This window comes from Clupea harengus, chromosome 15 (genome assembly GCF_900700415.2).
Source record: "Clupea harengus chromosome 15, Ch_v2.0.2, whole genome shotgun sequence".
NCBI classification, from domain to species: Eukaryota; Metazoa; Chordata; class Actinopteri; order Clupeiformes; family Clupeidae; genus Clupea; species Clupea harengus.
Genome location: NC_045166.1, coordinates 12070131 through 12092238, shown reverse-complemented (window position 1 = coordinate 12092238; position 22108 = coordinate 12070131). Strand labels below are relative to the sequence as shown.

Here is a 22108-nt window from a genome sequence, read left to right as displayed (position 1 = left end):
TGCCTGAGATTATTAACTAGCATCTCAAAGTCTTTAGTCACTGGAGGAGAGTGGCAGGTAGTAACTCCTCTGATCCAAAAGAAAGGGTATACAAAGCAGTTGCCGAGTAATCACAGATTCTCCTGTTGCAGTGATGGCATGGTTATAGAGCTATAATAGCTCCTTCCAATTCTATGCCAATTCTGTATGTGCTTTGAAAAGTCTTACCACTAGAAAATGAGAGAGCATCAGGGTCCAGGAAGGGTTCAGACTGCATCTGTGTCTGTATGTGGCAGCATGGGTGGCTCTTTCTACTGAAGCGTGTAGCTACTGGATTCCATCCTCCATCTAGAGGGGATTTAGCAGTTTTTTCACATTTGTAAGTGGTTGTAACCATTCCGATGCAACTGAGAACAAGGCCTACAGAGAGGACCTCACAGACACAATTTATCACATAAGACAGTAACACTTTCTGTAGATAGAGATGATTTAACTAGCCAACAGTAAAGTGATGTAGAAGGTTGGTGCACCACTTCAACAGTCAGGAAGTGCAATTAAATAAGGTGGCTGAGAGTGGGTGACAGGTGTAATTGACACACTTATGGAAAAAACTCATACATATTCAAAATACAGCTTGAAGTTATTTTTTTTAAAACAACTACAAAAATCCTCTGACGAGGTTAATTGACTCACACGGTGAAATGATATTGTTGACGTGATGGGCAAATGAGTGATAGAAAACCGATCACGCAAATGTCACCATTACAAATTGTTTTATGCGGGCGCCCTGTGCCACCTCTGGTAAGATGACCATGTCGCCCTAACATATGTCTGCCACTGCCTATAAGACACTAGAAAATGAAACAATGATGGAAGAAATCTTTAAAACTTGGTCAACTTTTTTCACAGGTGTATAATTTTTTCTTCAACTGGTAAACAGAGCATGTTCCAGAGAGAGAGAGAGAGAGAGAGAGAGAGAGAGAGAGACAGAGAAACTGCAAAAGTGATTTTTGTCAGTCGCATCAAGTTCAAAACCTTCCTCTAGGCAGACTGTGTCATTCACATTTCTTCAGTTCAGGCTGGTGGGTGAACAAAAAAAAAGTTTCCCACCCACTTCCCTCCACTCCTGTTTCCCCTGCAGTAATTTACCCCAGAGGCCGGCACATGGCTTAAGATAAGGACGGCTAAATGGCACCTACACCCATGAGCTGATCCCGATGCTTCCTACGCCTCAGGCGCTCGTTACACCAGCTAACTGCCAACGCTGGGCCAGACGCAGCCCTCAGACGGTGAACTTCCGCCGGATACACGCCAGATCCGGCTGAGATCCGGGCCAGACTCTGCGCCTATCTGTGGGGCCCCCTTCAGCGGAAACAGGAAGTGGGTGAGTCAGCATTCTGTGCATACCGTTGTTGGGTGTCCATGCGCCAACACATTCTTCATTCCTCTCTGGTGTGCCTGTGGCCGCTCAGGAAGTAGCGAAGGTGGTGGCATCAAAGTAGGGCTTCCAGGAATGTGTGCTCTGACCTCGTGTTGAAAGAGGGCACCCAGATTTATCTTAATGGGTGGTTGTGAGTGATGTGGAGTTTCCCTACAGAGTCTGAGAAAAAATTAGTTTGAAAAAAGGAAGTTGAACACACATATAAACATGTTTTAGTTTTTAGTCTGTGAGGGGGAAATGCCTATTTTACAATTGTATGATCAAAGCCACCATGGGTTGTTGGCAGCTAGCCAGGGGCACATCTATTTCACAGTGCTCCAGGCCAATACACAATGTTGTTGCACAGCACAAATTGCTTTCAGGAGAGGGAAAAAACAGCTCTATTGAAATAACGTCCAACATGACGGTTGGCACCCACAGGCATTTCTCTGTGTTTACAAACAGTCACTGCAATTAGTTGCGCTTTCTGGATATGAACTGATCAAAATGTATGATGGCTTGTGGATCAGGACTGGCTCTGTTTCCAGAGGCATCTGATATTAAGGTTATGCTGGTACTAGATCTGTGACGGGTCTGCACCAGACCCACTCCAAAACCAACAGTGATGTGAGCTGGATCTGTTTAAGAATCAGCAAAAGGGGGATGTGGGCTGGGTTCTCATCTGCTCAGATCTGCTGGATCTGTGGCAGATCAGTGGCAGATCTGTTTGAGAATTAGTTGCCATTGGCTAATTCCAACATACATTCTGGTCTGTAGTTGGCTCAGTTTCTGCTGATGTTACCTCACATTGTATTGCATCACTCTAACTAATGGATCCTTACCCTAAGTGTTCTTCTCAGCCACGTCTATTAACAAGGCCCCTTAATCTCAGTCTGTCAACAACAGAGAGCCCAAACAGCACTTAAATGAGCATGTGACCAAAACACATGGGGAGAGATGCATCACCTTGTTCGCATTGCCTCGCTAGCCTTGCTTGTGTGCTCGTTTGCGATCCTTCTGATATTGTTATCATGAGATGACAAATGGAGGGGGTACCGGCAAATGTTTGTGCTCAGCAAACGCTGTCCGTGTGACAAGGCCCTGATTATAGTGCTGATTCACAATCTGGGAGATAAAGGCTTTCGAACATCTGAGGGAAAATGCTTATCTGTGAAAATGCATGAGAATTCTGACCCAATTAGACTACATTACAGCATTACATCCACTTTGGGACCACACATTGCACCATATACTGTATGTGGGACAATATATCCCAGTGAAATGAGTTATGATAGGTAAGTATTTGGTAACACTTTATTTGAGTAGTCCGACTACAGAAACTTTATAGAAGGTTTGTTGAAATTTGAGTTCAGTCTTTCTAATAGTTTACTAAACATCACCTCAACCAAACCGAACACCTTACCCTAACCTTACTGATGAATTGTAGTTAACAGAGTTTCAACAGATCATTTGTTTATAATCTGAGCATTTGTAGATAGTCTATAGGGGACCATCCAAATTAAGTGTGTTTATAATCCGAGCATCTGTAGATAGTCTATAGGGGATCATCTAAATTAGGTGTGTTTATAATCTGAGCATCTGTAGATTCAGTGTGTTTATAATCCGAGCATCTGTAGATAGTCTATAAGGGACCATCCAAAAGAAGTATGACCAAGAATTCTCCATCACACATCTGACCTTCCTTTAGTCTCAGAGCCTCACGTCTTCTCCTCTCCTGCTCACCGTCACATCACCTCACCTCACCACTCACCGTCACATCATGCTGTGCTGCTTGTGATCTTGAGTGGAGTGATAGTCTATTAAGCTGATAGTTTCAAGAGGTGTCCAGCTAGGAGTTCAGCTTCTCACGAGTGCACAGGGTTGTTACACATAGTATTAGACACAATGATTTCTAGTTTTTGTTTTATTATGGGGTGGGGGATGGGGTTCCTGGCCTTTTTTTCAGGTCCTCGGTGAGAGAGGAAGAGGGAGGGAGAGAGATGTGAAATGGGATAGGGAAATTACTGTGAGTTACTAAATGTGGTAAGGGACACAACTTAGCAACTCACATGTATGTGTTTTACACATCTGTGGGACTAGAAAAGAGGAGTATGAAATGTTCATGATCTGATCCAAATTGTAATCAATATGTTTTACTTTGTAAGCTTTTAAGAAGATTTACTACTAAACAGCCTTATCAGAGACACTAGGGACTGTTTGACTCTGTAAAATACAATTGTATCCAAAACATTAGGCCTAAGTATTATCAGCTTATCACTGCTATGGCTGTTAGTGGAATGGATACCATCATGGATTATTGTCCCTAAAGGTTAAATACACCTAATGTGTGTCGATTCTTTCCCTCAGGCAGTGGCCACCAGAGGGCAGCAGAGTTCATGGCTGCCTTTCTGTTTCTCTGGCTGGTTCATCTCATGCTATTAAAAACAGTGGAAAAGTCATTATATCAATCATTTCACATTTCAGTCATATCAAAAGTGATGCTATGACATGGCAAGAGAACAAGTGTGGCCTTGAAGAAATGATAAACATTGATATGAAATCTGATGAGGTTTTAGACATTTTAGGGGTCCGATTTGAACATGTTAAAAGTGTTAAGAGTGTGTTGAGTTTCATGCGGTAGCTGGAATGATCAGAAAATCTAACCTGTCATCTGCTCTTTGTTGAAATGGCAAATCTGGAGAGAAAAGAGTTGCAGTGCAAAGGGAAGAAATACTCCTCTACAAAAATGATCAGATTTATCACACTGCTCAGATGGAAACCAGGTAAGGTAAGGCAACTCTTTTTTGGGGGAAAGGATTTGGAAGTTTTCCAATTCAACCCTTCAAACTTATTCTGATGGATGAGTGAGAGTGTGCATTTTTTGGTGAGTTTATTATGCATCTTACTGTAGAAAAGAAGGGCAGAAAAGCCATGTTAAAATTACAGACTGTACATTCTATGGGACATGTAAACATTCATGATAAATAATAACAACAACATCCTGTGGTTCCTCAATTGCCCTGTATTGGTGGCAGTTAGCCATCCCACCTGCACAGACCCTGAGCGAACAGAATGCATGCTGAGGCGATCATAATTTGGCTCTGTTTCATCACAGCCTGTGTGTCACGCCGCTAATAGATGGTTACCCTAAGTGCTCTCCTCCACTACGTTTATTAATTACGCCACTTAATCTCAGTCTGTCAACAACAGAAAGTCCAAACAACACATTTACACGAATAAGTTTGTGATTAAAAGAGGCAGAGTCGTGTTTGCGCTGGCTGGAAGGCTTGCTGGCCTTGTTTGTGTGCTTGTTTATCGCTTCCATATTTTTTATCAGGACATGACAAATAGGGGTCAAAAACTCTTTTCAGTGATCACAATATTCGGCTACTTCATCCCACCGATCACAGTAGTGAGCGTAAACATTTTTTCCAGTTATAAGGCTGTTGAAATATAAAGGGTCTCAATGAAATATGTACAATGTCACATGTTAAGTGTAAATTGCCACATGACCAGAGCTGTTTACTTCCTGGTTTCACCATGAGAAGAGGATGGCTATTTCAAAACTCCGAAACAAAAGGTTATTAAAGTATGTTAACATAAATAAAGGACACACATGTTTTTGTATGCATCATCTTTAAGGTTTGAAGTATTAATCTATGCATTTGTAATTACTCAGTTCTGTTCATTGTGGTCATAGAATGAGTAACATGATGGCAACACTAGTGACTGGCAGGATAACACAGTGCATCTGTTTCACACCTACATATACACATACATAGTTCTTGTTCTACCTAACTTTTTACTTTCTACTTTCTTTTAGTTTCACTTTTAGTCAGCTTCTGGATATATGAGATCAAGGTGGAGGAGAAGATTCCAACACACATAGTATACAACCCAGATGCTGCAGAATGGATAAAACTAAGCTGATGTTTTCCTACTAATGTATCCTCCCACCCTAAGGGAGATCACCCTTAAAATGTCCAACCTCTACTCCACTCAGACCAAGGAGAAGCAACTGTATCTGAGATTGGATGAAGTAATCTATCTATATCACATCGCTGTACAGCTCTGTTCTAAGAAGACACATGGTTTGGTCACTTATATAAATTATAATACAATAATATACACAATGAAAGTATTTCAGATGGAATGCGAAGAAATCATTTGATGAAATAATTGGCTCAGTTCATGTGGTTGACACGACCCATATTTTTAAGTTGGGCCCATCATCTCTGAGTTCAGTCAGTCATACTATTTTAGGAATGGCTGTCAGTGGATGAGTGCAAGATCTCACACTATGGCCAGCATGGATGTAAGCAATTCATATGAGGCAAACCAATCTGTTTTGGTGACAAGCTATGGAGCCTTGCCTTATCCAGTGGCTTACATGTATCACATGGCCTATGGTGGTTGCCACACTCTCCTTCCTGAGACTGGGTTGGGTACAGGACCCAGTGCCATTCTCGGTCTTGCAGAGCAAGCTCAGGTGCCTCAGGGTTGGAGGTTGTTTCATGACAACCTCTTCACTTCGCTTGCATTTCTCCATGAAATGACAAAAAGAGGATATGGGAGCTCCCTAAATGTTTTGGTAAAATTGCCTGTTTGATGTCCCCACAGAGGAACTGCATGAAGTTACTCCGGGAAAACTCTGACATTCTGACCCAAGGACACGAGTTGCTGGTCCGTCTCTTTGTCACTATGGCAACAGACATGGAGGAGACATACAGTGAAGCCTGCGCCAAGAGATGGAACAAGGAGCGCCTTGCCTTCGACAAAGTCCCACAACCGAAATGCATCAACCGACACAATGAGTACATGGGTATATTGTCATACAAGAGGTCAGAGGTCATACAAGTGTTTGTAACCACCCCCCCATTTCCTTCGGTGAAGCGCATTGTGTTGAAATGTGCACCTTCACAACCTACAGGTTTCAAGATACCATCAGTTAGGTTGAAGAAGTGGTGACGGCCATCTTTCATGGTCTCTCAACAGTTCACTCATACACAGCTATTTATTTTACAGAGACGTTAAAGGAGGGACCATAGAACTATTCACTTTCTCACGGATAGTGGCGTAGACCCTTATGCAAACGTTTGGCACAAAACCACTGAGCAACGGAAGGAGATCTCTACAAGCTGATACTGTTGAAGATCAGGCAAGATATGACCAAGCTTCCCACTGGCCAATCAACATGATGCATCGGTTTCAGAGATGTTGTCATTGTGACAAACGCAATACCTCTGCATGTGAGAAATGTGACGTGCCACTACACACTGAGTGCTTCAAGATTGATCACAGACAGTAGAAAAGGAGATGAGAGTGAATGAAAAAAGGGAATAAAAGAGTAATAGAAAAGTCTATAAAGGGTGAGAAGTAGAACAACGGACTCTTGGAAGAAAAGAAAAGTTGCCGGAAAAGAGAAAAAGACAATCAAAATGACTGAAATGTGTTACTGATGACACATGATTTGGATATTTTCCTGTCTGGGAAAAATTCTGAATTTAACGAGTTAACAGTGATCATTTTCATCTTCCAGCAACTTTAACAGGCCAACCATAATGAGATGTTTTTCTCACATGTGCTACTAATAACTGGCTGGATTCTGTTTCTCAAACAAGAGAGACTGGATTCTGTAAATGTACGACCAAGAGAGAATTGCAAAATGAATGAAATTATTTAAAAATCAAATTCGTCACTTTTTAAATATCCTGAATGATATGCTCTTTTTTTGCTCAGCATGAGAAATAATTCATACTTTACACCATTTCAGAATAGGCCGGGGGTGAACTGGTAGTGGTCGCTCTTGCAGTAATCAGAAATGCAGAAGTCCGTTGAGACCTTGGTATTCAAAAGATACATGTCTGGTTGGTTACTGTGTTACTCCATCTAGCACACACAGAATACCTGAGGCGTACGGTTGGGAATAAGGAATATGAATATTTTAAATGGTTATTCACAAAGAAGTCGTGAAACATTTATGTGGCTCAATTCATCACCAGCAGAGGGCCACAGAAGCCTTTGTGTGTGTGAAGCCTATTTGACACATTTACTATTTTTCATGATGACTGTTACCTTTCCCATAGACACAAACTGTCCCACTCAACAAGAATCGAATTGATTTGAAAACAGGGGAAAAGGGCTAAGCCTGAGACTAGAGCCTTAAAATAGGTCCGCCAATCTCTTTCAGAACATCAAATAGAGAACCATGGAACCCCAAATTGAATCCAGAAAAAGAGAAGAATAGAGAAGAAATAGAGAAGAACAGTGCGCATTTTAGAGCTGTTTTCAGAAAAAGGCCAGAAATAGAATGAATAGAGCAGTCACTCGAATAGAATCAGAGAGAGGCCAGAGATAGAGCTGTTTTCAGAGAGAGGCCAGAGGCCAAGAATAGAGCCTAAATAGAGGCCTGCCTGACTAGAGGTCTATTTCCAGAATTAAAGTGCGTTATAACAGTTCTAAAGAACATAGACAAACTGATTACAATAAAAAGTTAGTAAATTAAAAGTAGAGTGCATTCGATCAGTTAACAAAAAGCATCTGAGAACAGTTGGGTCTTAAGCCTAGATTTGACACTGGCTACAGTTGGAGCACCTATGATGTCATCAGGATGTTTGTTCCAGAGCTGAGCAGCATAGCAGCTAAAAGCTGCTTCACCATGTTTAGTTCTGACAGTAGGTATTAGCAACAGATCTTTCTCGATTTGAGAGATCTAGCAGGTGTGTACTGCTGAAACATATCTGGAAGGTACTTTGGTCTTTGATTTATAAGCCAGCAGCAGTGCTTTAAAGTCAATTCTGTGACTTACTGGAAGCTAGTGTAACGACTTAAGTATTGGAGCAAAGTGGTCAGTTCTTTTTGTTTTTGTAAGAGCTCTGGCAGCTGCCTTTTGTACAAGCTGAAGCTGTTTGAGGGTCTTTGTAGGAAGGCCTGTGAGAAGACCATTACAGCAATCAACCCTGCTGGAGAGAAAGGCATGAGTGACTTTTTCAAAATCATGGTTTCACGTGATGCCTCTATGTTCGGCTATGTTTTTGAGATGGTAAAAAGCTGATTTAGTTGTTGCCTTCACATGGTTGTTAAAACTGAGACTTCAATCAGTTAAGACACACAAGGTGGCATGAGGCTGGGTGTATGAGCCTGCAATCCAGCAGAGCCTGTGAGCCTGCAGTCCGGCATTCTAAAGTGGATGAGCCTGCAATCCAGCAGACAGGAGTTTCGTCTCCTGCCATTCATCTTTTATTAATGGAAGGCCATTGTTTGCTTTCGGTTGCCATGACATCGCCCATATGGCGCTGCCTCTTGGCTACCAGTGGTGAATCAGTGGAAATGCCATTTGTTGTTTTATCAAACAAGTCTCTTTTTTAATCATGTACAAAACAACCCCCAGGTTTAAGAAATACTGCATCACATAACATGCTGGTGTACCATTGTCCTTGTCCAGCTGTGTGAATGATATAACATGCTGGTATACCTCTTCCCTTGTCCAGCTGTGTGAATGATGCTGTCACTTGTCCTTAAGGCTGTCTTTGAGAGAACTAAAAACAGCTGACACAACATGGGGGAAGGGGGTCACAGTGACATAACCATGCCATCATCATCATCATCATCATCATCGTCATCATCATCATCATCATCAGCTCCAACATTTCCATCATCATTTTCATTCATCATTTCCATTCAGCAGCATGACAACATCTTTAAGGAATGATCGATGGTCCCTGAGGAAATGTGTTTACTTGGGGGGTGGGGGTTGGGGGCAAGAGGGGGTGAGCTGGGGGGTAGCAGGGGTCAGCCCATCATTAACACACCCCTACTAACAGCTATCATCAGATGGCTCCCTGGAATGCCTTAAAGACGTCCCTCCCATGCCACCGGCACCGCCACAGTCACCTCTGCAAAGAAAAACAGGAGGACACGCATTTCAGGCACAGATGCCAGATAATACATTCTCATTTCCCACAGTCTCCCATTATGCCATTATGCTTTCCCCCCCGCCAGCCGTTAGTTATGCTGAGCACTGATACCATTAAAGTAATGGGCATCATAAATAACAAAAACACCTATAAATACATACGACCGATGGGACCAGGGACCCAAAGTCAATCAAAGTCTGAGTTTCAGCTTAAAGAAATGCTCTTCGTTATATTCAGTTCAGTTTTGATAATCAGTACATTATAGACATGGAGTTACTGTTGCATAACAACTAGGACACGCATTATTTCATTATTCAAGAATAACTGCTCAGTGTAGGATGTACACTTTTGAGTTTAAATTATATTTCTACTGTGTTGGAATACATAATCAAACTGTAACCCACAGTATCCTTTAATGAACTTAAAAAAAAGACCATTTCCTTCAAGAGTAATTAAAATCTACCCTCCACAGATCCAAGATATGAGTCATTTGCACCTTCATTGAGGGCTAGCGATGTTACAGAGCCAGCAGCAAGACCACATAGACCACCCGGGATTGATCTCCAACGGCATCTTGCTCCACGTCAACTAGTCAGTGTGAGTTTGCTAGATGGAATACAGTCTCCTTTGTCATGGAATCTTCAAATATACCACGGCAGATTGGAGCTATTTCCTGGAAGCATCATTAAATCCCAGTGACACACCCACTGATTGAGTCCCTGGCCCTCTGCAGGCGCACAGTAAGTTGGAGAGGAGAAAACATACGAACATGTTTCACAAACGAAACCCTTTAATGTTTCAGGTCAAAATAACACGGGATATTGAACACATTTTCATTCCTACGCAGTCTTCCAGCGGTATAGTGACAGGTGTCATGTATTCCCACCCGACTGTAAATAAAACACTATGGAACACTAGCAGTCTAACAGTTGGCAGTTGCTAGGGTGTGTTAATATTACAGCGAATGGACGACTGTGCAGGCTTCTCTTTGGCTCGCTACTGTAATGCTTGTGGGGTGGGGTGGGCTTATCTCTACTTCACACATTGGGTGGACAAATACGCTAAAGAGACAGGGAACTAAACACAGGCAAGAACACAGACTGAAAGTGATAACAGAAATACATGCTATCATTAACACAAGCAGGGAAACACGAGTACATTCTAAAATGGAACATTTGACATAGAACTTAACATTAACATTTTCTCTCTCTCTTCTACCTTTTCCTATTACAACTTTATCAGTCAAATTGAGTAGACTGTAATGTCAGCTAGATGACTAAACTTAAATAACCATTTAAGGTTATTTAAAAGTTTCCTTAGCTAGCTACCATTACACCACGGTCTCAACGCGGATTTCGGACTGTCTCGCTGATATATCCACATGGATGAAAAATCACCACCTTCAGCTGAACCTGGCCAAAACGGAACTGATGGTCTTCCCAGCCAAACAGGTCATCCACCACAACATCAAGATCATTACTGACTCTTTATCTCTTGCTCCATCCAAAACAGCAAGAAACCTCGGGGTCATTATTGATGACCAACTGACCTTCACGGCCCACATCGCCTCTGTCTCCAGGTCGTGCCGCTTTGCGCTATACAACATCCGCAAAATCAGGCCGTACCTAACCCAGTATGCCACCCAGCTGCTGGTGCAAACCTTGGTGAGCTCCCGCCTTGACTACTGCAACGCCCTCCTAACGGGCCTGCCGGCTTGCGTGGTGAAACCACTACAGATGATCCAGAACGCGGCGGCGCGTCTGGTGTTCAACCAACCGAAAAGGGCACACGTCACCCCGCTACTCATCGAGCTCCACTGGCTGCCAGTAGCTGCTCGCATTAAGTTCAAGTCACTTATGCTTGCCTACAGAGTGCTTACTGGTTCTGCTCCCACCTACCTAAATGCTCTTGTAAGGGCAAATGTTACACCCAGGACGCTGCGCTCGTCTAGTGAGCGTCGTTTGGCACTGCCGTCCGTGCAAGCACGGCAATCCAGACTATTTTCATTTATAGTTCCACGTTGGTGGAACGAACTGCCTAGTACTACCAGAGCAGGGGCGTCCCTCTCTACCTTCAAGAAGCTTTTGAAGACCCAACTCTTCAGAGAGCACCTCCCCTCCTAACTGGCACCTGACTAGCGCTTAACTTGCACTTCAGCAGTTACATTCCTGCACTTCTTTTTCCTCTTTTCTAGGTTGTTGTTTTTCTAATTCTCATGTAAAGTAGTATTTATTGTTACACCATGCTTTTTTATTGCTCTTAGCTTGACTGTTCTCTCCCTTGTACGTCGCTTTGGACAAAAGCGTCTGCTAAATGACTAAATGTAAATGTAATGTAAACAGCCCTAGCAACCAGGCAACACTGTTCGTCTTGGGTTGAAAGTGATCAGAACCACTTGCAGAGGGTGTTAAATGACTTCACATAAACATTGAAAAACCTGAGAGAAATAATGGGACATCAATGAGGCAAGGGCTTACTCTGATATCGATGTAGTGAATGGAGGGAGAGAAGCCCTTGCCCTTCTCGAACAGGGTAATCCTGTGTTTCGCGTTCACTGTGGAGCCGTGACAGAAGATCGTCAGTAATGCCACTAGGTTGCCAGGGGACGGTTCGACCTTACCGTTTAGCTTCCGTTCCCACAACAACCATAACATCAGTGTGAAGTGGGAATGGTGCAATTGAAACACACACACATCTTACTGTCCTTGGGAAATGTTCATTCTGTACACTTGGCTTCGCACATGGAAAAACACAAATGAAGAAAACGCTCACACACACAAACAATGAAAACTCACACACACACAGACAAACAAACAAACAAACAAACAAACTAGCAAACAACATTTTTCCATCACAAAACAAATCCCAGTGGGCTCCACCCTGCTCCTGTGTAAGGAGTAAGGAAACAAGTGAACAAGCAGAGCTGCAGGGCTGGGTGAGAGGCAAGAGGAGTGGGGCGGGTGGGGCGGCAGGGGGGGGGGGATTCAAGATTGAATGAATTACTCTCATCGCTATACAGCAGAAAAGCCAAACAAATTCCAGGAATATTTTTTTCTCTCTATCTTACTCCCAAAATCACCAAAAAGGTTCTTTAAAAAAAAAGAAGGAAAAGGTGGGGGTTGGCGCTAATGGACTTTTCTCTGATGAAGCCAGGGCTGGAGCAACCTGGTCCACTGGTCACAATTTATGAGGGGGGTTCAAGCACCCCCTGTGCATCAAGTCAGATGGCGTTTGGGACAGTGCCTGCTGAGGCCAGTTTCTTTGTGTATTCACACACACACACACACGTTGTGCACGCATAGAGAAGGGTGCATGCAACCTGAAGCTTATATGAACTGGAACAAGCACAAATAGCTTGCACAATAGCACACACATATTTGAAACACACACAGACACAGTCACACACATACACACATATACACAAACACCCTCCCTTTGATAAAAGTGTCCAAACACACATAGAATCTGTGCAGGCAGACACATTCAACATTACAAATGCCTACACAAAATGCATGCTCTTTCTCTCTGACATACACAAACACACAAACACACACACATACACACACACATACACACACACACACACACACACACACACACACACACACACACACAAACACACACACACACACACACACACACTTGCGATCGTGCTTACTCTCTGAGTGCCTGCTGTGTCTATTGTGCCACACCGAGGTCTCACGACAGGCAAGCTCCTTTCTTCAGCTGGCCAACCATTGTGACGTGTCTTGACACACAGACAAAGTGTGGAAACTGAACCCCCTCTACTGCAGCAGGCTCAGCACATCCCAGCTCCTCAGTAGCACGCTGTATATGATATGTATATGTATATACTGTATATACTGTAGCTGAGGTGAGTCACTGCTTCAAAAAGATCAACCCTCACAAGGCACCTTGCCCAGATGGCATATCAGGTAGGGCCCTCAGGGGTTGCGCTGACCAGCTAGCAGGGGTCTTCAGCGACATCTTTAACCTCTCCCTCAGCATGTCTGTACTCCCCACCTGCTTTAAAAGGACCACCATCGTCCCTGTGCCCAAGAACACCAAGGCCATCTGCATGAATGACTATCGCCCGGTAGCACTGACCTCTGTCATAATGAAGTGCTTCGAGAGGCTAGTTAAATCCTTCATCTGCTCCTCGCTGTCTCCCACCCTGGACCCTATGCAGTTTGCGTACCGGTCCAATAGGTCTACTGACGATGCCATCGCCCTGACTATGCACACCGCCCTCTCCCACCTGGACAAAGGGAATACATATGTGAGAATGCTGTTCATTGACTATAGTTCTGCATTTAATACCATCATCCCCTCCAGACTCGTCTCCAAGCTCATAGACCTGGGACTAAGCGCCTCCCTATGCAGGTGGATCTTTGACTTCCTGACGGGGAGGCCACAAGTGGTGAGAATCGGTGACCGCACCTCATCCACAGTCATCACCAACACAGGCACCCCCCAGGGCTGTGTGCTCAGCCCCCTCCTGTTCTCCTTGTTCATGCATGACTGTGCGGCAACGCACAGTTCAAATCTCATTGTGAAGTTTGCTGACGACACAACCATTGTGGGCCTCATCACTGACAACGACGAGTCAGCCTACAGAGAGGAGGTTGATACCCTGACAACATGGTGTCAGATTAATAACCTCTCTCTTAACATCAGCAAAACAAAAGAGATGATTGTGGACTATAGGAGACGGCAGGAGGAAGAGCATGCACCCCTATACATCAACAGATCCGTAGTGGAAAAGGTCAGTTGCTTCAGGTTCCTCGGGGTGAACATCAGCAGTGATCTCACCTGGTCTGTTCACACGGACAAGGTGGTGAAAGCGGCCCGGAAACGCCTCTTCTTCCTGAGGAGACTGAAGAAGTTTGGTATGGAATCAGTTATCCTCACTAACTTTTACAGGTGTACTATAGAGAGCATCCTGACTGGTTGCATCACAGTATGGTACGGGAGCTGCACAGCCAAGGACCGTAAGGTCTTACGTAGTGTGGTCAGGTCTGCGGAATTCATCATAGGCAGGGAGCTCCCAGCCCTGCAGGACATCTTCCACACACGATGCATCAGAAAAGCTGTCAGGATCCTTAAAGACTGCTACCATCCATCCTTTAGACTTTTTTCCCCTTTGCCTTCTGGTAGGCGTTACCAAAGTATTCGATCTCGCACCCGTAGATTGGAGAGCAGTTTCTTTCCAAGGGCCATCAGGCTTTTAAATGGACAGTGATACAGTCTCGCCACTTTACACTTTACATGTTACAGTTTTGTACTGTTTGCACTATCAGTAATATTGCACTACCTGAAACCAGGCACATTTGATTTGTCTTTAGGTTAGTATAGGTATATTAGGTTAGTATAGGTTACTATATGTGTATTACAGTGGGGAAAATAAGTATTTGAACCCCTGCCGATTTCGCAAGTTTGACCACTTGCAAAGAAATGTGTGATCTATAATTGTGATAGTAGGTGTATTTTAACAGTGAGAAACAGAATATCAACATAAAAATCCAGAAAACTGCATTTTATAACATTTATGACTTAATTTGCATTTGATGCAGAAAATAAGTATTTGAACCCCTAGCAAAACATGACTTAGTACTTGGTGGAATAACCCTTGTTGGCAAGCACAGACGTCAGACTTTTCTTGTAGTTGGTCACCAGGTTTACACACATCTCAGGAGGGATTTTGGTTTTCCAATGGTTTTCTTGGTGACTGTGGTCCCAGCTGCCTTGAGATCATTCACAAGCTCCCCCTGTGTAGTTCTGGGGTTATTCTGCACCTTTCGGATGATCACCGATACCGCACGAGGGGATATCTTGCATGGAGCCCCAGACCTAGAGCGATTGACAGTTGTTTGGTGTTGCTTCCATTAACGAATAATCGCACCAATAGTTGTCTGCGTCTCACCAAGCTGCTTGCCCATGGTTTTGTAACCCATTCCAGCCTTGTGCAGGTCTACAATCTTATCTCTGACGTCCTTGGTCAACTCTTTGGTCTTGCCCATGGTGAGATTGAAGGTGTGAAGTATGATTCTTTGGACAGGTTTCTTTTATACACGTCACCAGTTGAGATCAGGTGTACCTTGTTAGGCCTAATGAGGACTAATCTGTGTGCTTCTTGGGCACATAACTGGTCATTGGGAGCCAGAATTCTTGCTGTTTGCTTGGGGGTTCAAATACTTATTTTCTGCATCAAATACAAATAAAGTCATAAATGTTATAAAATGCAGTTTTCTGGATTTGTTTGTTGATATTCTATTTCTCACTGTTAAAATACACCTACCATTACAATTATAGATCACACATTTCTTTGCAAGTGGCCAAACTTGCGAAATCGGCAGGGGTTCAAATACTTATTTTCCCCACTGTATATGTTTAGCAGATTGTATTGTATATTTATTTTGTAGATTTATTATATGCTTATTATATGTGTAATCTATGTTCAGAGTCGTTATATGTTATGTTATGTTATTTATGTTATGATATGGTAGTTTGTTGTACGGTGTCTTGTCCTAAGAATTTCAGTGCCCAGTCTGACTCTGTTTTTCTGTGCATCTGACAAATAAATAAATACTATACTACACTACTATACTATACTGGGATGTCCTCAGGAGGCCCATCACAGCGTCAGGATCTCTTTGGCTAATGAAGCACTCTGGAACAGGGTTTCCCAGTCTAAATCTTCAGGGGCATGCCTTATTTGCAATGTCATCCATCTTACCCTGCCATGCATACCTGACCGAAGTCATCAGTGGAACTTGGATTGTAGCTGAGGCCACCTAGTTAATCAAGAGCATTATAATTACACTGACTTTAACCAGTAGAGAGTTGGGATGTATAGGTTTATTTGCAGTGTTGCAAGAGCAGGATTGAATTGGTGTTAACAAGTAAACAAGTAAACAACTTTAAGGTATCAAAGTTATATAGTAAACTGTTGTTGTTGTTGTTGTTGTTGTCATTTGTTTGGCAGTTCACCCCAGATCAGTATGTGCAACAGATGCCGGTCTCGTTAAAAAGCAATCCCTGTCACCTGTCGATGCTCTGTCAGTGTGCTCAGAGCTGAATGACAATCTATAGGAGTGGCCACCATCTCTGCATTAATATTCATGTGTTGTGCTGACCTTGGCTTCCTTCCTTTCTTTCATTCATTCATTCATTCTCTCTCTCTCTCTCTCTCTCTCTCTCTCTCTCTCTCTCTCTGTCTTTCACTCACACACACCACAGAATCATAAATGGAACTATCCAGGGAACCTGTTGTTGCAAAAAGCGAGAGGAAAATCAATCACTGTGCTTTTGTGTTATCTGAACATTTTCAGCAAAATACTGTATACAGCACTTTGATGCTCTGCTCCCACAAAGGGATCCAGTTCATCTGCACTGACGTAACACAAAGCATACAAAAAGAGAACATTTTATGTGTCTGGAATTATTTGATAATGCATCTCATCTTGAGTTGTATGGATGGCATACATGGCACAATTCAAAGGAATCAGTTAGTGTAAAAAAACAAAACAATTCTTCTATATCTTTTAAAAATACTTCCATCCTTTCCTTGTGTCTATCAAGAACCCTCAAAGTATTCCGAGACAATATTAGGCCCCAGTGAATATACTGTCATTTTTAAGGTACCAGGGACAAAAAAGTAAGACCCTTTTATTCTCTGTAACTGTAGCAAAGAAAGGTTTCTGTGAAACATATTTAAACTTTAGTCAACTCTTATGCCATTGCCAAAAATGATTTGAATGCTTTCAAAAGCTTTTCTTGGATCATATATCTCTGATGTAATGGGCTTAGTGAAATGAAGCCATCAAATGACGCTACACAATGGTACAGAAGGTCGAGGCCATTGTGCTTTCCACAAGCGCCTCATGAAGTCTTCCAGATTCTTGGACCTATTTTTGGCAACATCTTGTCATTTATATATTTATTTACTTTTAACAAGGCACTTTTATTAACCATAAAACATACAACCCTCCTCTCCCAATTTGATGTTTCTTCTGCCAAGTTGGAAAAGTTATTGATTCCCTTAACCGTCCTTTGTTATATAAATCTCCATGTAGTTGTTCCAGACAACTTTAGTTGATAAAAGTTTGGCTTCACTTCTGGGAGCGAACCCATGAATTTTAATAATGCCTTGCGGTAGTTTGTCTACATAATCTGTTTAATTTGGTCAAGCAGTTTCTATGCATATGCATATTGCTGTGCCCCTGCTTATCTATATATCGCATTTATTTATGAAAGCACAGAGATGCTCTCCATTTCTTCTGCTTTTTAAATGTGATTGCGCCTAATTAAAATTCAGATGAATGTGTTTAGACCGCCAGTCAATACCATGAGAATATAAGGAAGGCTTATGCTCGGGTGCTGTGATACAACTTGCTTGTGAATAATGAGTGGTCTCTTTTGTGTGATACAATTTGTGTATTTATGTCGTACGGGCTCCATTCAGTGTGTTTGGTAGGCATATTGTTTGATTTGGTTTAAAGTAAGCTGAACAATAATGCTACCTTGCCATCCACATTTTTAAAGAGTGCATCCATGTCACATGGTGTCCAGCTCTCTCTCTCTCTCTCTCTCTCGATAAACTTACATTTTCCATTTATTTGGTGGTGTTTTACACAGGGTGTACCACCCCTTTACTGTCAAACTCACTCTTATTTCATGTTCTGAAGGATATACTAGATCCTTTCATCCTCTTCTGACTACAAGATAGCTGAGTTGTGCCATCTCCATCACTAGATTATCACCATCCAGTAGTATACCCTCAGCACCTACCTGAGCCACTAAGTTTTGGCTTGGTACAAACAGAAAGGTGTATTTAGGAACCACCAGCCAGGAGACCTACATACCTTAAACCTGGGTTCAGTTGGAGGCTTGAACTAGATTCTTAGTTCTAGTTCTTAGATCTTAGTTCCATATGGTTGAGCTGTGCTATTTTCAGCTCTGGGTTGTGCTCTGCAATATTCATGACCTGAACCTCCTGGGTTTTTATCATGCTGAAAATGAGAGATGTTTGGACCACAAAGGTCAGGAGATTCAAATGGGAATGGAAGTTGAGTTCAAATGGAAGCTTCAACTTGAGAGGATTCAGGCCCGTTCCCTTCACATAATTATATTGTGATTCGATAATATGGATTGAAACAACATATCTGATTACTTTACTCTTATGACCCACTGCTGTTACCCCCTTTAGTCCATGTGTGGACTGTAGGCATTGGGGAAATGATTAGTTAATTGCCCACACCTGGGCTGGTTAGGGCCTATAGAAGACCTGCAGTTCTCCCTCTCCGCAGATTGATCTTGCCTTCAAACTCTTCTCACACACATACATACACACCCATCTTACATGCCAACATACACGCCCATCTTACATCCCGACATACACGCCCATCTTACATCCCAATGCCCATATTAGATGAGAACATACACACCCATCGTACATGCCCATCTTACATGCCAACCTACATGCCCATCTTACATGCCATCATACATGCCCATCTTACATGCCAACCTACATGCCCATCTTACATGCCAACATACATGCCCATCTTACATGCCAACATACATGCCCATCTTACATGCCAGCATACATGCACCATATTCCCCTAGACACTCTTTTCTTGAATTTGTTATGTTAGTGTTAGTTTAATCAAATTATTTATACTTTTAAACTAATGTTGTTGTCCACCTCCCCTTTTTATGTTGTGTTCACGTGAGAAGGTCTGTAACATAAAAAACAGGTAGTAGTGATAGCAAATCTTGTATTTCAGGTAGCCGTTATGAAGGGGATAAGAAACAGATGGATCTTGAAGGTCATTCTGGGGTGTCACAGCCTGTGGTGTTGATTGCCTTTGCCTCCCATCTTGACGCAAGAGCTTCAGGGCAAAACAGGCTTAGCAAAGTATCAGTGGTGGAAGATGTTAGGTGAAAATTCACTCAAGTTACTCAGGACTCTGGAGTTGTAAATAAGTATATTTATTCAGCAACTATTGTCGGGCTCACTTACAGCGCAAGGATGAAAATGAAGCCCGACAATTGTTGCTGAATAAATATACTAATCTACAACTCCAGAGTCCTGAGTAACTGGAGTTAATTTTCACCTAACAGAAAAAGTATTCAGATCCTTTTCTTAAGTAAAAGTACCGATACAGTAATGCAAAAATACACCATTACAAGTAGAGGTCCTAGCAAGGATTAGCAGCAACATGTAGTTAAAGCATTAACGTAAAAGTACTGGTTTGGTCCCTCTGACTGATATGTTATTATATATGACATCACTAGATTATTAATACTGAAGCATCAGTGTTTAAGGAACATGTTACTGTTGTAGCTGCTGGAGGGGGAGCTAGTTTGAACTACTTTATACACGGTTTTATATACAGGGACACCCGACAAATCTGAGGGGTCGTGAGATGATTAATGGGAGATGAGAGAAGAAATACTGAAAGTTGTGATACACAAATCTGTGTTCAGTTTCAGTTCTGTAAAGTTACATAGTGCAATACCAGGCCATTCTCCATATTACAAGTCAGTGTATAACCAAAATGAGTTTGAAGCTGTTATTTTAAGGTAAAATAAAAATAAGTTGCATAATGTTACTTAAAGTACAGTACTTGAGTAAATGTACTCAGGTACTTTTCACTACTGCAAAGTTAAAATATGTTCAGTTGGATTCACTGACATGTGAATACCGATTGCACATGAATGAAATGTGTTAAATCAACACAGCATTTCTATTTTTTTATTTACAAAATGTATTTAGGTCCCTTAGAAAACAGAAACAACTTACCCTTATTGTTTTCATGAAATAGGTGCCATCGATTTCTTTGTTTAATCATGTAACTTCAACATTACGCAGATTTGTTAAGCAGGCACATACTGAGCATAATCTTACCCAGGTTGTATTGAAAATATTGCAACATCACCGCAACTTGATCATGGCCTTACAGTGTCGCTGCTTGTCCTCATTCAGCCCAGTAGTAATATTCAGAAGCATACATTGCTTTCAGTAACTAAGTTAATGGACTCTGAATTAGCTGCTTTAACACATTCATATCATGTTTTAAAGAGAATCCCAGTTCCTAGTGGTTTAGTAACTTTGGAAACCCACCGTTTCCCTTTTCTTTGTTCCACACTACTGCAGAAACCTTTGCTGTTTTTCTGTTTTTCTATACTGATTTTATATCTCTTGCCATGATGAATTGTTTTGAATCTCTTACACACTGTGATTACAAGCTTAATTTTACATCATGCAAGTTCATTAAAATAGGCTGTGACACTCAAAATGTGTATACACGAAACAAAGCAACATACTGTATTTGCTTTGTCTCTCACACATGCACATACATGCACACACCAAAACAGGTTGGTGAGTTATTATACTATGGTGCTGTATCATTAACACATGTATTACATGTGTATTACATATGGGGAAAATTAAACAGCTACTGTGGATAAAACTGGCAACACTCGTGATTACAATGGCACATTTTATAAATAACACGTAAGCACAAGGAGATGAAAAAAAAATATGTCAGCATAAAAGACATCGACTACAGCGATATCTTTTTTCGGAGTGCCTGACTGAATTCACGAGGGCACCCAATGTGTGTCTGTGAATTAAACTTCAGAACCAAACGCGCAAACGCGCAATCGCGCAAACTGAAGGCAAGCCTCCGCAGTAAAAGCATACAGGTTTGTTTCCTGTTGCGCGTTACATGTAAGTCTTAGTGCCTGGTCAGACTCTAAGACTTGTTAGTGTTAAATCGGAAGAATCCAACCCAGTGAGAGTGCGTGCTTTCTTTAAACGGTAAAAGAGCTGGACACGGACATAACTGAAGAGCTTTGCTGAACCTTTAGAATGTCTGGAACATGCCACGTAATTCTCACAAATGAAGGACGAAGATAAATGAATAACTGTTAATCAGCCTACTTGTATTAGTAGGACAGGGCACCAAAGGTTAAGTAAAAAAAAAACCGGAGGTCCTGCTTCCACGGAGTCCTTGAGCACTCAAGGCGCGGCAGTGAAGCACGAACATTTGCGTCGATGAATAAATGAAGACCTTCGCCGTTGCATCTGAGCACACGCGTTGTGGCTCAGCGCTCAGCCTCAATATGGAGCTGACCATGGTTCTGGATTATCTGCCGAGTTAAAAACTCGCATTTCGCCTTTCTATGCAGGTATAACCTATAATTTTACGCACGGAGATACAAGAGGATATCTAACCACAAGAACTGTAACATGACACGATTGCGTTTGAATCGTCGACTTTGCCTTTAATATCAGGGAAGCATAATCGACATTCAATGGAAACCTCTCAGTGACAGAGCTGGACATGTACGCGACATTAGATAAAGCTACAGAAGAAATGTACTCCTGAGAAAGACGCCCAGGGGCAACTTCACAAATATCTATCATGTATTATTTGAGACATACATAAAGTTAATCGCTTCGCCTGAACTGTGTACATTTGTTTGTGGGAACTAACATAAGAACTATTTCAACGCAGGCATCTTGCAGAAATAAAACGAAGCCATTTCAGAACAAATGGATATTTCATCGCTTATGGATTCGTAGACATCTGCAACAGGAAGATACCATCTTTAAGACATGGCTCGGTTCCTGGTCTTTGTGAACTCCGTGGCACTGTTGCTTCTGGGCAGTGACATGTTTTTGGTGGGAGCAAGTAAGTTAACGCACTCCTTCTCTCTCAGCACATTCTAAAACGTGTGAAAACCTTTCTTGACCAGTAACTATATTATAATCGTAATTGGCCCA

At 42.2% G+C, this 22108-nt stretch overlaps 1 protein-coding gene across 1 annotated transcript in view; it reads left to right on the top strand.

The window, feature by feature from the left end:
• The first annotated feature begins 21003 nt into the window (after positions 1-21003).
• Positions 21004-22108, top strand: part of fndc4a (fibronectin type III domain containing 4a) — a 30573-nt gene continuing 29468 nt past the window's right edge. Inside the window, exon 1 of the mRNA XM_031582035.1 lies at positions 21004-22016. Within this exon, the coding sequence (XP_031437895.1) occupies positions 21941-22016 (76 nt within the window). The 5' untranslated portion in view covers positions 21004-21940. The remainder of the gene's footprint in view (positions 22017-22108) is intronic.